Source organism: Sebastes fasciatus, chromosome 13, assembly GCF_043250625.1.
Source record: "Sebastes fasciatus isolate fSebFas1 chromosome 13, fSebFas1.pri, whole genome shotgun sequence".
Lineage (NCBI taxonomy): Eukaryota > Metazoa > Chordata > Actinopteri > Perciformes > Sebastidae > Sebastes > Sebastes fasciatus.
In genome coordinates, this window is record NC_133807.1 from 28,389,081 (window position 1) to 28,402,802 (window position 13,722).

Sequence of the window (13,722 nt, forward strand, 5' to 3'; positions counted from 1 at the left end):
GCATAGGCAGTATAGGCGGTCACCTCCACCTTCATGGGGGCGCTGGTTGCCCTTTAAATAAATAATGATACAAATAAAATAAAATAATATAAAAATAATTTAAAATGCTGGTGGGCGCCCTTCCTCATTTTCTGCATTGAGGTAACGAATGAAAAAAGATCAAGGACCAATTGTTTATTTATATTATAATAAATACAGTTATTTATGAAAATAAAATCTTAATTTTTGTCTTAAAACCATTGTGATGTCTGATGTGTGTACAGTAGGGTTCTGGGGGGTTGAACCCTACAGCGACACCGCCTCTACAGGAGGTGTGTGAGTGTGAGTTGACATGCATATCTCCGTCTCTCTGTCCGTGCTAGCTGGTGATGATGCAAAGATCCGGGTGTGGCAGGTACCAGAGGGAGGGCTGACAGAGACCCTGACTGAGCCTGAGGTCATCTTGCAAGGTAGGACCGGCTCCACTTACCGAAATGACCTCATTGTTGAGTGACAAGTCTGACGTACAACAGTGAAAGTCAAGTTGATTGACAGCTGCTGTGACCCCTCGTAGGCCACACGGAGAAGATTTACTCCATCAAGTTCCACCCTCTGGCCAGCGGTATCCTGGTGTCTTCATCCTACGACCTCACGGTCAGAATGTACAACGTGGAGAGCGGAGAGCAGGTCAAAGTCCTCACCGGACACCAGGACCAGGTAGGTGACCCAGATCCACGCCTTGATCAAATACAAGAGTAAAACATCATAGACTGCATACATGATCGTTTTTGGACATTTGGACATGTTTGCTTACACATACTGGAGTAAATACACCAACTGTCCTCTGACCTTCTCCTTCTTCTTTGCGTATTATGTTCAGATCTTTGGCATGGCGTGGAGCCCAGATGGCAAGCTCCTTGCCACAGTGTGCAAAGACGGGAAAGTTCGCATCTATGACCCCCGCAAGTCCGATGCACCTGTGCAGGTATGTACAGCACATCGGAGAACATGGGAGGATGCAATAAAAATAGAGGAGATTTGAGTCTGTTATTTGTGTTTTTATATGTTGCTTGTGTGAAACTTTTTTTGCTTGGAAATGAGACTCAAAATCTCAATCAGATTATCTCGCTAAATAAAAGTTAAAGAAAAAAAAATCATTAATTAATTCTCTTACATTTCTTCTTTTTAGGAGGGCCCAGGTCCTGAGGGCCACCGGGGAGCTCGTGCGGTGTGGGTGTGTGAGGGAAAGTACCTGTTGGTGTCAGGATTTGACAGGTACTGACTTTTTGTTTGTTAAAGTGTTATAAAGCCAGCAAAAGATATATATATATATATTTAAGAGTGATGTCAGTGTTAGATGACACAGAATTATGTGAATTCAAACCACTCTATTATTTCTACTGAAAACAGTTCAGACTAGGGCTGGGCAATATGACGATATATATCATCAAAACTATATAGAAATGTCTATCTAGGCTATGTCTATATTTATTTATATTTCTCTATAATTTCACTTAAAACTGTTATGTTCATTTTACAGTCAAGTTCTTAAAATGAGAAAATACTTTTCATTTGTCAAGTATTTAATTCACAGCGGAGTATACAAAATATAGGCTTTACCATGTGGTTATTTCATATAGACTATTTATTTATTGAATTACCACAAAACATGCTATATCACGATTGTTATCGCAATATGAAATTACCTGTATCGTGATAGAAGATTTTGGCCATATCGCCCAGCCCTACTTCATCATGTCATCAGTCATGTATTTCAAGGCATCATAATTCAGTGTAATCAGTCGATGGAAAATCTCTTGTCGTCCCTCTGCAGTCACAGTGAGAGAATACTCTACCTGTACTCTGCCGACTCCCTGTCCTCCGGAGCCATAGCCAGTACCACCATAGACATCTCCCCCTCTACACTCATCCCTTTCTACGACCCCGACACCAGTGTGCTCATCCTCACTGCGAAAGTAAGCAGACTAAATATAGTTGCACGTAAGGTACATTTGAAAGTCAAGACGGAGAAGAATTAGATGTGTTTAATTTGTTTATCCAGGGTGACACCAGAGTGCACATTTACGAGATAGTCCCTGAAGATCCCTACTTTATGGCGTGCAGCAGCTTTAACTCTCCCGAGCCACACAAGGTACGGAGTTGAACTCCCACGTTTTGTCATAATTCAATTGTCAGTCACCATACCCTTCTTAAAACTGTGCCATGTGTGTGATGCTGTGTGTGCTGATTGTTTCCATGTTTGCAGGGCTTGGCCTTCCTGCCCAAGTCAGAGTGCAATGTGCGTGATGTGGAGGTCGCTGTGGGACTGCTGCTCAACAAGACAACCATAGAGCCGGTGGCCTTCAGAGTGCCGCGGGTCAAGGTGAGCCAACTACACCACCTAGTGGACGTAACACTGCATGCGTTCCTTCCTGATGGTTATTTCTAATAAATGTTTTTGTAACTATAGAAAGTATAAATAACCCTACAGTATGTGTGTGCCTCTGTGTCTCCAGAAAGAGTTTTTCCAGGATGACGTGTACACCGACACCACAGTCTGTTGGGAAGCGGCGCTGACTGCCTCTGCCTGGCTGTCTGGCTCCAACGGACAACACAAGAAGATCAGCCTGAAGCCTAAAGACATGACGCCAGGTGCTCATATATTTATACATGCCATGTGACTGTGTCTAACATATCTCTCTTCTGTCACACTCATTTTAGTTCATGTGCCACATACAGCCCAATTTGATCTCAAGTGGGTCGGACGAGTAAAACCACGTTCAAGTTTTTCCCCTTTCTTGTAGTGTAAAGAAGTACATTCTGAAAACGTTCACATTTAATGAACCATTTACAAAACAGATGATGAGCAGCCTGGGATGTCTCTCTGATCTCTCGGCTACGACTAAGAACAGATGATGAACACGACTAAGAACAGACTGCCGCTTCCTAAAACCTGCCAACAATTCATTCATATTCTCTGTTCTCAGTTGTTCTTGCGAGTTGTTGTGTTTTTCGCAACGATGAGTCTGATAGTGGCGCCGAATATTATATTCCTTGTGTGCTGAAAGGTGCTGTGAACACACGCTGTGGAAGCAACACAAATTAGTTGATAAAAATGGAGGTGATGAAAGTCAATGTGAATTGAAAAATGGATGTTAAATGAAAAATGGAGCGATAAATTACCAATCGATTTGATCAACTTAAACTCGTTTTGACTAAAACAGTCATGACATGATGAAAACAGAGCCATGTTTCATCATTTCTCCCGTCTTACATTCATCATTCACAACACAAAATTGCCTCCTCAAGGGTGGAAGTAACAAAAAGTAACTGAAGAAAAGGGAAGTGATGAAAATGAATGTGAATTAAAAAATAGAGCGATAAATCTTCAATTTATTTGATAAACTTGATTCACGTTTTATTTGAATCAGTGTTGATCTGATAATAAACTGTCGACCATTCATCATTCACAACACCCAGCTGACATTTATCATATACAGCTTGCAATTTATGTTACTTCTGCCCAAAATGACAAATCAAAAACCATGTCAATGTCTGCACGAAGTCAAGAGTAGAGCGGTTCACAGAGTGGGCATGTTATTTTTTATTTTTTTGATAGAGCGTTTTTTTGTTACTTCCACCCTTGAGGCCACTTTCCTTAGATGATAAATGGTAATTCATTGTTGTGAATGATGAATGTAAGATGGGAAAATTATGAAACGTGGCTCTGTTTTCATCACATTACGACTGTTTTAGTCAAATTAATCATAAAACTTGATAATTTATCGCTCCATTATTCAATTCACATGCATTTTCATCACCTCACAATTAATTTTTGTTGCGTCCACCCCTCGTAGGCTTCCCATTTACCTCTGTGAAGAAATATGAAGTGGTTCCATTTTTCTTGGAAAACCCGACACTGTATGACATTTTCCACCGGCAGCTTCTGCACGAACAGTAGCCCTACGCTTGACAGTTTTGTGTCATGTAGCTTCTACGTAAGCGTGCGGGATCTACAGTATAATAGCGTCTCAAGCATAGTGCCTGCTACTCTTATTAGGACAGCGCAACCTCCAGTGGACAAATAGGAATAACGTTTTATTGAAAAATTTGAAAAAAATGTACTTCTTTCTTTGCAATTTTCACACTTTGTAAAGTCATCAAGTGGACCGGATTGGACCCTTTGGCGGGCCGATTCTGGCCCTCGGGCCGTATGTTTGACACCAGTATTGGATATGTGCTGGTATGTTTGCTTTTTTGACGCTGTGTGTTTTTATTTCAGTGAGTGAGGCCCCCAAAGAGGCTCCCGTTAGGAAATACGTGCCCTCATCTGTTTACCTGGAGGCCAAGACTGATGAACAGAAGAAAGAGGAGGTGAGCTGACTCTAGTGTGTCTGTCATCTACGATGCGTATTATCCTCCTCAAAGTCATCATGTACATGTAGTATAGTAGTTGCTGAATAAATGCAGCTGTGTTTTAACACTGAATGTGTGTGTCTATGTGGTCCAGCTGCTCAGCGCCATGGTGGCAAAGCTGGGAAACATGGACGACCCGCTGCCACAGGAGTCCTTCGAGGGGGTCGACGAGGACGAGTGGGTGAGTGAACGTGATGGAAACAGCTGCGAAGTCTCGACTCTGATTTAAACACTCTGCTACCATGATACCAGTCACATGTAATGAACACGTGCAAATTAGCAGGAAAAGCTACCACTGTGATTCTCACAGGGCTGCCCCCTCTTAGTCGATTAGTCAACTAATCGGTTGTTTTGGTCTCAGTCGACTAAGATTTCTTTAGTCGATTAGTCATTTTTTAATGAGCCGTTTATATGTACATAGGGAGCAGTTCCTCTCCACGTAGTCCACCATGTTGCACCGCCATGTTTCTACAGTAGCCGAAGAACAGCCTGAGTCGGAGTCGATAACATTACTCAATCGCGTCGCCGCTGCTCTCTCTCTCTTGCTTCACCACTCACTTCCGACGTACACACACACACACTTTAAGCACTGGCTCTGCTCCACATGACCTACGCTACTCTACTTACATCAACTGGCTCTAAATAGGGCAATTCGTGTTTTTGCGTCGGCCACCGTAGCTCTCCAACACGCTTGGCACGCGGGAGAAGCTTCAGTTGGTTGCAATCTCCTCACCTCACCGCTAGATACCGGCAGATCTACACACTGGACCTTTAACATCATATACTGAGACAGTAGGGACCAATAAGGTATTAATGTAAAGCTAATATATTAGAAGTCTCTAATCCGTCTTTGCTAACTGTTGTGTCGTCCAGGATGACTAGAGGAGGACGCCATCTATGCCTTTCACGGTGCCAACAGCAGAGAGAAGAGAACAGATCACCTGTCAAGCTACGCTGCCATCTTTGTGTGTGCGATGGTGCCACCCACACGTCCTCCGAGCTTAATCAGCCAACATCTCAGCCTATACTGCACGCACAAAAGAATACTCTACAATGTGAAAGTATAAATGATAATAACTATGACGCCCTTCTGATATCCGTATGTATCACAATATCTGTAAAGGTTTGGAAGATCAAATGTCATGTTGTCTAGTTTGGTGTTCATCATATCCGACTGCATGAAATTTGATATAAAAATCATTTTCAGCTTAAATATTTAATCCTGGGATCAAATCTGACATAGTATGTTATGTTGACGTAGACTACAAAATGATGTCACACTATTCATGATATTTTGATGAATGAAATCTCACCATACAGGATAATACATAAATATAGTCTATTGAAATCATATATCAGGACACCTCAAGGTGAATTAAACAGAAGGCAATCTCAGCAATAATACTTCTGCTTCATGTTACAATAAAAGTATTTTAGCACAGCTTCTCTTCTTGCCAGCAGTATGAGACCGTGGTTTAAGCATGATAACACACTCTGAGGTGTCCTGATATACACAATAATGGCTTCCTGTTGTGCCCAGTCTGTTATTTTTTCTGATATTAAGATACCAGGTTGTTATCTGTGTGCATATTTACCTCCGCTGCTTGCTTTTTTTTTTTACTGGCCAGTCATGTGAGCACGCTCAGTCACACTGTGTCTTTTGATGAAGATTAATGATCTCACTGAACAAGTGAATATCATACATCTGATATAAAAAACAACCCTCGTCTTCCTGTTCGATCAGGTGAAACACACACGATTACTGTAACATGTTCCAGCCTTCAACAGCAAAAAAACAAAAACACACTGAGGATACAACAGGGTCACCAGCGTTCATGTTTGGCCATGAACTGGAATTTCTTACGACGACAACATTAAGTTCACTTTGTCTTTGTTTGCCAATGAAATGCCATTTTAATAACAATAATATGTTACTTTATTTCTACAAGTTATAGGTTTGATGGACCATCCGGTAGTCTTATAATAGTCGTATAAGTAGGGGTTAAAGGTTAATGAAAGTGGGATGTTATGCATTTAAAGCCAAACCACCTCCTTTTTGGAGTTTTTAAAGGGGCCTTTGTATAATCTGAGATGATTTCTTTCTTTCTTTCTTTTTTGCTGGGCAACTTTTTAATTATGATCTTTTGTTGGTTTTCAGACTGTTTGGGGATATTCCTCACTTAAATGAGCTAATTTTTCTTATCTAATGTTTACTAATAGTTAGTCATCATGGTGTTAATTAACACAATAACAGTACAGTATTAATAACTTGCAATGCAGCCATAACAGGTATCATGTAATTTTCCAATCAGGGTTACAGCAATATCGCCAATTAATGCAGGCTAGAACCCACCATTGATGTTTGAACAGGTGCAGGTGTTGTTGGTGTTTGTGTGATGTTACACTGTATGTGCTTGTGATTCTACCAACGCCATACTTTGTAATATATGTATTGGATTAACTTGCCTTCCATTGTGTTAAAAAAAGAACTTCCTTTTTATACACTGAGTAATGGTTTTGTCTGTAATACTTGAGGAATGGTTTGTGGATTTTTTTTTTCAATATTGTCTCGCAATAAACACGATTTTGAACCCAATGCTTCTTGTCCTTTTGTGATGAAGTCACCATGGCAACCATAGTGAGTAGACATGTGGGAATGGAGACTGTGATTTCTTTGGTGGAGACTGTGTGGGGAAACAATAAATAAATAAGTGCGTTGTTACTGTTGTGCAGCAACATTTCAGCCACATCACTTTTGGGAAAAAAAGATGGATTTTTCATCCCTTTTTTTGCATTATATAAGAATAGTGACATATATAACTGTCAGGAACCCATATTGGCCAATCTCAAGCACTAATAATTCTAATGGGTACACTGGTTTATATTGATCTATAGACCTAACAGGGTGGAAAATATTGAGCTAAGTTAGCCATGGCTCTGTGAGTGATCCAGGTTTATCTTGCTAACCTTCTACACATAAACAGAAATTTATAACTATATCAAATATGTTTTGAAATTTTGTGATCGGACCAACTTTCTTCATAACTCTTATTTCTAATTTAACTTTTATTTAACCCAGCAATTCAATTAAGAACAAATTCTTATTTTTATTAATACTTTGGAGTTCCCTTCAAAAAAAATATGTCACTTCCTGAAAATGGTCTCATATTGTATGACTTATATATAAGTCTATATATAAAATCAGAGAGAGTTTAATATGGCCTATAAATTAATTAAAGAATATTTTGTATATTTTATAATATTATGGCTTATAGTTCTGCTTATAAGTTGATCACTCAGTAAAGTAAAAAAAAAAAATATATATTTTTATTGTGCATTACTCTTTGTTTATGTATAAATAAGACCTTAATCTATAATTTAAGACAGTTATAAATATTTCAGAAATATAAATTAATTACTGATATTATTATCCTTATCAAAATATAAATTTGTTATCAATCCAGAATACCAATTAATTACTTATGATATATCTTAATTACAATACCAATTCATTACTTACATATTTAACTTAATCATATTGACTATTTGTCATCTTTTCTTATATGTGCAAATTATTATTTATAATAAAAAATAAACAATGCTATAACCTGTGTCATTTTTTTTCTCACCTTAGTATCAGTTTGTTAACACTTCAGTCTGTTTTAGTGATTATTAGTCATGAAAAGAAGCAGAAGCTGCAGTTTGACCTCCCTGCCAGTAGAGGTCAGTATTAAAGATGACGTTGTCCACCTGGTTCATCTTGAATACTGCAGCTCTGTCGACGCTTCTTTGAACTTTGACCCTTTAATAACCTTCGTTGGTTACATGTGAGCAAACAGAAGAAGCTGTAACACTCTGTCCCGAGGACCTGGATCACATTAGAACATTAGAACATGGTAAGAACACATGTTGTAGTGGTCGTGTGGATGTTAATGTGTGTCTTTGTCGCAGTTTGTTTCTCCAGCAGGTAACAGTTACATAATGTAACTGTCTGCTCCTCACTGGGACATTATTCATCTGATTTAATGTGCAGAAATGTGAGTTAATTCATGTTTAAGCAGGCTGGAGGCTCGTTTAAAGACTGTCACAGTGTTAACAGCTGCAATGAAGCTGCTTCATCTTACATCAGCACCTGCAGACACTGTCTCAACATGACGTCAGCTTACCTGATGTCTCTGGACTGATGTAATGTCACTTAATGAGGACTACTGACTGACATTCACTCTCTTCTGGTTCCCATGACTGTCAGTGTGAAGATGCTTTGTGTGATTAATCTTTGCATGTATGAAGTTGTGTTTCTTTTCCTCTGCAGGCTAGATATCTGGCTCAGATCATTGTGATGGGAGCTCAGGTGGTGGGACGGGCCTTTGCTCGGGCTTTACAGCAAGAATTTGCAGGTATGATCCATATATGTATATGCAACTATACTTTTTTGAAATGCTAAGACACAAAAGCTGGTAGACCTACTTATTGAAACTCTATTCTGATCTATTGAGCAGGTATACTAAACAATAAGCACATTGTCTGTCTGCTTTACACTGTTTGATATTCTAAAACACATTTTTTGCAAATAACTACACACGGTTATCTACATTCGATACATAATTCAAAACTAAAAGCCTATGTGTGTAGTTTGCTAAACACTGGCATACTCAATTATCAATCATCTTCACCCAGAATGCACCTGTGAAAACACCTGTAACCAATTAGATCAGTGGTTCTTAATCAGTGAGGGAGTTCCAGGGATCCCCAGAATATTGGCTTTATTTTCACCATTTAATTCACTATAGGAATGAGCCCAATGTGAGTAAGAGTCATAAGAGTGACTATTCTTATCATAGGTTTCCACTTCCTCCACGGTTATCTCCTCAACTGTAGTTGACAACTATAGATTTCTGCTCTTAATCATATCAGACAACCAAAATATGTTCAGATTGAGGTCTCTGAAGCGAAATCTTATCAAATGGGGGTCCATGGCCTAATGTGTCTCAATTTAGGGGCCTTTGACATGAAAAAGGTTGAGAACCACTGGGTTAGATCGCCTAGTAATCAGAGCTTGAACACTATAAATATGATTCATTTTTGCTCTTTGGTGTGCACAACAATGAAGACCACTTTTGGAGAAAGAGTTAAAGGAAGTAATTGTGTCTGATACTGTTATGAGTATTGAAAATAAACAAATTTGTTTGTTTCCCCATTGCATTTATGTTCATAATCTATATTTACAGAATGCTACAAATGAAAATGCTAAAGTATCTATAATAATAGTGTTTTATACTTGTGGGCATGTGATAAGAGCTATTTATTTAAGGTTTGTGTGTAAAGTTGTGGTGCAAAAAAACATTTTTAGAAGTGTTTATTTAGTTTTGAATAAAGCTTTTGCAATCATGCTCATCATGATTTGATAAATGTTTGCAAATTGTACAATCAAACTGATGTTCAAAGTAATGAACTATGTTCCAATATTATTTATTACGTCAGAAAAACTCTTAATATACTCTCCATTACAACCTGCAACACATTTTAGAATAACATAATAAGATATCAATCAAATACGATATTTTTATTTATTGTATCACCCAGTCCTAGTTGCAGTTCTATGTGAAATATATTTTGCTTTCACATTCATTCATGTTGTCTTGTGAAATTAATTTGTGAGTATTTGTGTTGTGTTTTCTCTCGCAGCCAGTCAAGCAGCAGCGCAGGCCAGAAACAGTGCAGGTCAGCACTCTGCTGCAGCGTCTAGCATCACCGGGATGACTCTGCAAGAGGCGCAGCAGATCCTCAATGTGTCCACGCTCACTCCTGAGGAGATTCAGAAGGTACAAAAACACAATCTCTCTTTCTCTTAAATAATCTCAAAATAAAGGTTTTCCACCCCGGTAAGAATTTACTCCAGCACATCCATGAAGCACGCCACTACCTCCGTGGTGACTGTCGTGCTACCCTACCAGCTTCTTAAAGTTACAATCTCAAAGAGCTGTGTTTCGTTCTCTTTGGCGATAAGCGGTAATTACAGGTGTGTTTTTGATCTCACTTCCCAGAGATCACCGCTTGTGATTTTTCCCGGGAATGTCTCCACAGACGATCATTTTTGTGATACCGCAAAATGCAATTCTTTCATCAGAGGGCCATAGGCTCAACCACCATTGTGTTACCTCATTTGGCGATAGAAGCCATCCCTCAATATTGTCCGGCAGCGTTCCGTGCTGCCGGCCACTAGTTAGGCTAGCGCATTAACTGGAACTCCAAGTGACCTCCGGACAGAGTTTGAGTCTACGTCAACACCCGTATCCATACAAGAGGTCGTACAAAGCCCAAAGCCAACGATGATGATTTAGGTGAGCTGTTCCAATTTGGCTACCATAGCAGTAAAGGCATAGGGGTTGACTTATGTGCCGTTTAAGTAACATACTGTATGTCAGTAGATCAGTTTGGTTTTGACCACTTTTGTTACCATTTAGTTTAAGGCCTTACAGTATATATGGAGGATATAATTAAAAAAAATTTGTTTATGTATTTGTTTATGTTTAAAAATAGAATTCTGCTGCACCAAAGGTGTTTTACACAATATCTCCGTTTACACAAGAACACTAATGTTAGTAGATCAGTTCAGGTCACCTTTTTCATTATTTTCATATCGGTGGTGGTTTGGCGTTCACAGGCCGATATCCGATATGTTATAAAACGAAAATACCGGCCTGATAATATCAATCTGACCCTAACATATTCACTGCTGTTATACTGTATATTACTATTGTGTTGTTTAAACATGTAAAAAAAAAAAATCATGTACCGTATTTAAAGTAATTCCAGGACTTATTTTCATTCATACTAATTTCCCTTCATACTTCTGCTAATATGACGGCAAAATACAAATGAGTATTCAATTTCATTCTATGTTGTCCTAAACAGAAACCCTGACATATAACGTGTTGCTCTGTCAGCATGAGTGGAGACATTGGTTTCTATTATTACCTAAACTCATTAGTCCCAACATTAAACTACAACAAGGACCACAATGGAAATAAGTCCTACGACTTCATGTTATTCTTGATGTTCTATTAACTGTGCATGTACACTGTTGTAACCATGTAAATGTATTTTTGAAATGAATTATCAAATAAACAAAACAAAAAGAAAAACTGCAGGGGAATCCGATTCAGACAGGGAAACCTCAGCATCTTGATAATTGCTTGAAAATGATTTTTGCCACTCAAAATATCCCTTTTTTTTATGACAATTGCCCCTTTGGACTTAAATTGGCATGGTCATAAAATATTGGTAGTTGGTTATATCTTTAAAAATGATGACTAAACACTGTGATTCTGTGTATCAGAGCTGCAAAGAACATATTCAAGAATTTGCATCTCTGTGAGTTAAAGCCTCCGAACACCCACACAGGTGTTTCAGTTAATCTGTCTGATTAGACCTCTGCTCAGGACTGTGTGGGCGTCTATTGATTGACATCTTCCTCAGTCTCCTCTTAGCTTTGTTACACCTGTTAGGGCGGGACAAATTACACCTTTATCGTTCTTATTGGTAGATGATTTGTGATCTTATAGATTCCCATCAAAGCTCCGGCCCACCTGAAAAACACCTATGTGGGTGTTCACAGTTTTAATACACATGGTTTCTTTTACATGACCGTTAATGAATATTATCAACACGTTTCTTTACATTCTGCTGCAACAATGATCAGAAAATGTGTCAATGAGTGTCTTTGCTGCTGTTCTGAAAAAAAATGTTTCTCTTCCAGAACTACGAGCACCTTTTTAAAGCCAATGACAAAGAAGTGGGCGGCTCATTTTACATACAATCAAAAGTAAGTATTCTGTTTCTTGGAATGCTACACAATGACTTTCAAATGTGTTGTAGAGAATATCACTTTATTGCCCACTAAAGTAATTGTTTTTAGCTCACCAAAATACAAAAACAGCACAAGAACATACTGTATAAAAAAAAAAATATGGTATCAGGTAACCATCAGACTGAATAATATAATACATAGCTTAAAGGGATAGTTCGGGTGTTTTGAAGTGGGGTTGTATGAGGTACTTATCTATAATCACTGTATTACCTACAGTAGATGACGGTCGGCACAACCCTAGTTTGGAGAAACAGACAGGAGTTACCGCACGGAAGCAAAGCAATGTACTGCTGTGGACGGGGTCGGCAGCAAAACGTATTTTAGTCACCTAATAGAAAGATTCACCTAAAAAAATCAGTTTAAGTATACATTATATTTAGAATATTTTCACCGCTTTACTTTGCCGTCATACAGCCCTTTCCAACGAGGTACTGAAGCCGTTGTGTCCATCTATGCTGTCGCCAAAATTCACCAGACTCCATTGGGGAAAAAAAAAAACCAAAACAGTAATTTTACCACGCAGAACACACAAACTAAGCAACAAAGACAGCAGACTAGCAACTCCTGTGTTCTGTGAGGTAAAATTACTGTTTTTTCAATGGAGTCTGGTGGCTGTGCATATACAGATGTTACAGTTTCAGTTCCCCATGGGAAAGGACTGTCTGACCTCTTGTCCTGGCAGTATACAAATCACTCAGCTTTGTCAGCAGTTATCTTATTTACTACTCCAACGAGTTTACCTCTCAGCCTGCAGTCCAGGAAACCAAACCATCATAAGACGGTTGAATGTTGGCACAATCTCAATGACAGTTTTGTGAACTATGTTTAAGACTGACCGACTCTCTGAGTCTCTTAAGAAGATGAAGCCATTGATGCCGTTCATTCAAGAAATATGGCTTTAGTATTTTTAGCATGGCAATGGAGGGCTGTGAGATAATGACAACTTTTTGCAGTTTCAACAGGTTGTCTTTGTGGCTGTGTTGAATTTAAATTATGACTCTTTGTGTGTGTGTGAGAGGAATTCATTCACTCTTTGAACTGTGTCGTGTTGAAAATGTTACTGATGTTATCTCCCACTCATTCCTCTCTGCTCTGAGTGACCCATGGTGTCATTTGGTTAATTTAAGTGTCTTCTCTTTCTCTCATTATCATTGTTTGTGTGCAGGTGGTGCGGGCCAAAGAGCGTCTAGATGAGGAAGTAACTATTGAGACACAACAACAACAACAACAAAAGTCGCGGCAGCACACGGAAACATGAAGTCTGAAATTATGCTCGCCCCGTCTTTTCCTCTCCCCATCCTCTGTAAATTATAACCCAATAAAAGTCTTCTCCTTTTCTCTACTCCCGACTTTGTGGCATTTTGTGGGCGATGGGTGTTATTTTAAGACCGGGAAGCACAAACTATAAAATATGGTCTTATTGTTCTTCTTTTTTTTTTTTTAGATGAGCCATATGT

General features: G+C 38.9%; 2 protein-coding genes across 3 annotated transcripts in view; both read left to right on the forward strand.

The window, feature by feature from the left end:
- Positions 1 to 6,991, forward strand: part of coro7 (coronin 7) — a 139,667-nt gene extending 132,676 nt beyond the window's left edge. The window contains exons 18-28 of the mRNA XM_074656679.1: positions 363 to 449; positions 554 to 696; positions 860 to 964; positions 1,169 to 1,254; positions 1,814 to 1,955; positions 2,042 to 2,131; positions 2,246 to 2,362; positions 2,496 to 2,631; positions 4,262 to 4,353; positions 4,490 to 4,576; positions 5,269 to 6,991. Of these exons, the coding sequence (XP_074512780.1) occupies positions 363 to 449; positions 554 to 696; positions 860 to 964; positions 1,169 to 1,254; positions 1,814 to 1,955; positions 2,042 to 2,131; positions 2,246 to 2,362; positions 2,496 to 2,631; positions 4,262 to 4,353; positions 4,490 to 4,576; positions 5,269 to 5,277 (1,094 nt within the window). The 3' untranslated portion in view covers positions 5,278 to 6,991. The remainder of the gene's footprint in view (positions 1 to 362; positions 450 to 553; positions 697 to 859; positions 965 to 1,168; positions 1,255 to 1,813; positions 1,956 to 2,041; positions 2,132 to 2,245; positions 2,363 to 2,495; positions 2,632 to 4,261; positions 4,354 to 4,489; positions 4,577 to 5,268) is intronic.
- Positions 6,992 to 8,138: 1,147 nt separating this feature from the next.
- pam16 (presequence translocase associated motor 16) lies at positions 8,139 to 13,607 on the forward strand. 2 transcript variants are annotated; one of them, XM_074656692.1, is made up of 5 exons: positions 8,139 to 8,291; positions 8,708 to 8,792; positions 10,081 to 10,217; positions 12,155 to 12,220; positions 13,431 to 13,607. In XM_074656692.1, exons 1-5 carry the CDS (start codon positions 8,289 to 8,291, stop codon positions 13,521 to 13,523), a joined length of 384 nt encoding a protein of 127 aa, XP_074512793.1. In that variant the 5' UTR covers positions 8,139 to 8,288; the 3' UTR covers positions 13,524 to 13,607. The 2 variants fall into 2 exon arrangements, with proteins under 2 accessions (XP_074512793.1, XP_074512794.1); XM_074656693.1 differs by having other exon boundaries at positions 8,180 to 8,282; positions 8,707 to 8,792.
- Positions 13,608 to 13,722: the final 115 nt, after the last annotated feature.